We start from the raw sequence: 2,797 nt of genomic DNA on the forward strand, positions 1-2,797 counted from the left end.
ACACGGAAAATAAGGTTTACGTTTTGCGCATCCATGAGATACTATGAATGTTTCAGATAAAAACAGAAAGGCTCTATGCATCTTTGTCTGTCTCGCAAAAACGAGATCATCGTTGTCTTACATGTTAATTTTTCACGGTTTGTTTATATGACCATATGTATACTTGCATCGATAGAATCACATACGATGTGAAAATAGTAAGATTGGACACGACAAAACTGGCACGAGTGGTTGAATGTCAGGTCTATCCTGTAGTTACAATTAGTCAATGGTAGAGGGCGCGATATGATAAAATTTCTGATTTTTCGAACGCAATCAGTTTCTCAGAACGCATAACACCAATTTCCATAAAATATCATCTCGTCTCTAGTAAAAATGTGTACAAGTGTGCCATCTATACTAGTATTTTTTCTATGATATTTAAAGTTTTAATATGGCCACATTGTAGATGTTAATATGTGGTTAATGTTGTTTAAAATTACTTAAAAACTTATATAGAAGCTATTTTCGTTTTACATAAATTGTACTAGATGTTGTTTCAGTTTTGTCACGTGGGTTGCAAAACTAAAATTAATGCAACATTTTTAAATGTTACACGACACTATGTAATGAGTTTTGCCTTCCGCCTTATTTTACCTAGTATGTTTATAATTAACCACTTATAAATTTTAATTTAGGCAAGGGCGGTAGTTAAAATTCGACGAAAAGAAAACGACATCGCTAATAATGAAGTAAAAGATGAGAAAACAAAAACACCAATAATAAAATGTAAAAAGCAGATGTATAATTTTTACAAAGATGATACACGTTCCAAAGAAAAACCGATATTGGCCAGTCATGGCTGGAAAAACAGAAAGTCTAAAGGCGATTACTTCTTTATATATCCTCACAACAATGTATCTTTTGTTTATAATAATTTTTATCTATAGCTATATTATTGTAATTCTTTTACTGATCGTAATTAATTTTTCAGGATGTTGCGGAAACAAATAAGGAAGTTGGTTCTGAAACATTTCAGGATCTTGATGTAAATGCTTCTTTATGTAATAATTTAGAACATTTAAATATATACGAACCTTTAGAAATCCAAAAGCTTGGAATACCAAAAATTCTTCAAGAATGTAATGTATTAATAGCAGCAGAAACAGGATGTGGGAAAACATTAGCTTATCTTCTGCCATTGATAACTAAAACTTTGTTATGGAAACAAAAAGAAGAAAAAAGAAATATGAATACACCACTAGGATTAATCGTAACTCCTTCAAGGGAATTAACAGTACAAATCGGGGTTTGTAGTAATAATTTAATATAATCCCTTCATTTATAAGAAGAGTATTTAAAAAATACATTCTTTTTCTTAGTTGCAACTAATTAAACTATCTAAGCACCTTAATATTAAAACAAAGATAGTCACTGGTGGGAGGACAAAAAGGATGCTATCGGATCCTCCTGTGGGAAACATTGATATTCTTGTTTGTAGTTTTGGAGTCATTAGTAAATTGACAACGTTTGGTGTATATGATCTCGCATTTGTAAGATTTGTTGTGTTAGACGAAGCAGATTCTTTGCTTCATTCTTCCTTTGCGACAAAGCTGAAAATATTTCTGAAGAGAATACCGGTATGTAGAATAAAAAAATAGATAAAGCATTCCATGAAATAATTATGCACGATAACACTTTTTAGTAACTACTTTAATTTCTATAGATTGGATATCATCATTACAATACAACTGAGAATGAATTTCCCGATACAGCCCAACTTATTTTAGTCTCTGCATCAATTCCGTCAGGTCTTAAAACTGTGCTGAGCGATATCATAAATGTAAGTAGTATCCGAATTATTTGTAAAATAGTTTCATTTTAAAGGATTGTAATAACTTTATGTTTATAGATAAATTCTTTGGAACATGTAACAACGGAAAAATTACATAGAATACTGATTCCACAAAAGTTTGTAAGATTAATTTCAAGCCAAAAGCCCATGGAGCTTGTGAAATATATAAAAAGCAAAACATTAAATAAACAGCGTGTAATTGTATTCAGCAATCGAAATAGTACCTCCTATTGGATTTCCATATTTTTAAACGAATGCGGTGTCAAAGTTACAAATTTAAATGGCGATATGCCATTACATATACGACGAGGAAAATACGGGGAATTCCTAAATGGCAAAACAATGGTGTTATCTACAACGAACGGAGGATCCCAAGGTTTAGATACGATAATGGTTAATCACATTTTAAATTATGATTTTCCCTTAGACACGTCCAGCTACATACACAGGTATTCAATTTAAATAAGTGATGATCGTTCTAAATTCTAAATGTTTTATTTGAGAAAGATGGTAAAGTATTATACATTTTATTTAGATGCGGTCGAGCTGGCAGAGTAGGTACTATAGGCGTGTCCAGAGTAACGAATTTTATTTCCAAACCGAGCGAAATCGTCGTAGTTCAAAAGATTGAAATGGCAGTTAGAAAAATGAAACCAATACCTGTGTTTAACCTTCTGGATAGGAAAGACGAAGAGGAAGAAGAAACAGAATACAATTTTACAGAGGAAATGATCGAAGATCTGGACGAAGTCGAAAATATTCCATACTGAAATTTATATATTATGAATAAAAAAAAAAGACGTTTGCTTGTTATAAAATTTTACCGCTTTTTCAGTCACTTCTATTATTTTCTTTCCATTCTGTCTATTTTCGCGATACACGTTCACTGATACGAAAAGTCTTCTGTGAAGCCCTTGCAACGAATGTGGATAGGGTCGAAGAATCTATCCAAGTGTTATCGCC

General features: G+C 31.8%; 1 protein-coding gene across 1 annotated transcript; it reads left to right on the forward strand.

Moving 5' to 3' along the window:
* Positions 1–383: 383 nt before the first annotated feature.
* LOC126914461 (probable ATP-dependent RNA helicase DDX28) lies at positions 384–2,652 on the forward strand. The gene is made up of 7 exons (XM_050718473.1): positions 384–605; positions 678–896; positions 974–1,288; positions 1,362–1,619; positions 1,706–1,822; positions 1,892–2,283; positions 2,370–2,652. The coding sequence occupies exons 1-7, from the start codon at positions 531–533 to the stop codon at positions 2,602–2,604; spliced, it is 1,611 nt and encodes a 536-aa protein (XP_050574430.1). The 5' UTR covers positions 384–530; the 3' UTR covers positions 2,605–2,652.
* The last annotated feature ends 145 nt before the right edge of the window (positions 2,653–2,797 follow it).

Source organism: Bombus affinis, chromosome 3 (genome assembly GCF_024516045.1).
Source record: "Bombus affinis isolate iyBomAffi1 chromosome 3, iyBomAffi1.2, whole genome shotgun sequence".
NCBI lineage: Eukaryota > Metazoa > Arthropoda > Insecta > Hymenoptera > Apidae > Bombus > Bombus affinis.

What these genes read in the sequence shown, in the direction of transcription:
- LOC126914461 (XM_050718473.1), top strand. Translation starts at nt 531, where the DNA reads ATGTTGTTTCAGTTTTGTCACGTGGGTTGCAAAACTAAAATTAATGCA. An exon ending in TATTTCTGAAGAGAATACCG is followed by an intron (nt 1,620 to 1,705) that starts GTATGTAGAATA and finishes TAATTTCTATAG; the next exon opens with ATTGGATATCATCATTACAA. An exon ending in TGCTGAGCGATATCATAAAT is followed by an intron (nt 1,823 to 1,891) that starts GTAAGTAGTATC and finishes TTATGTTTATAG; the next exon opens with ATAAATTCTTTGGAACATGT.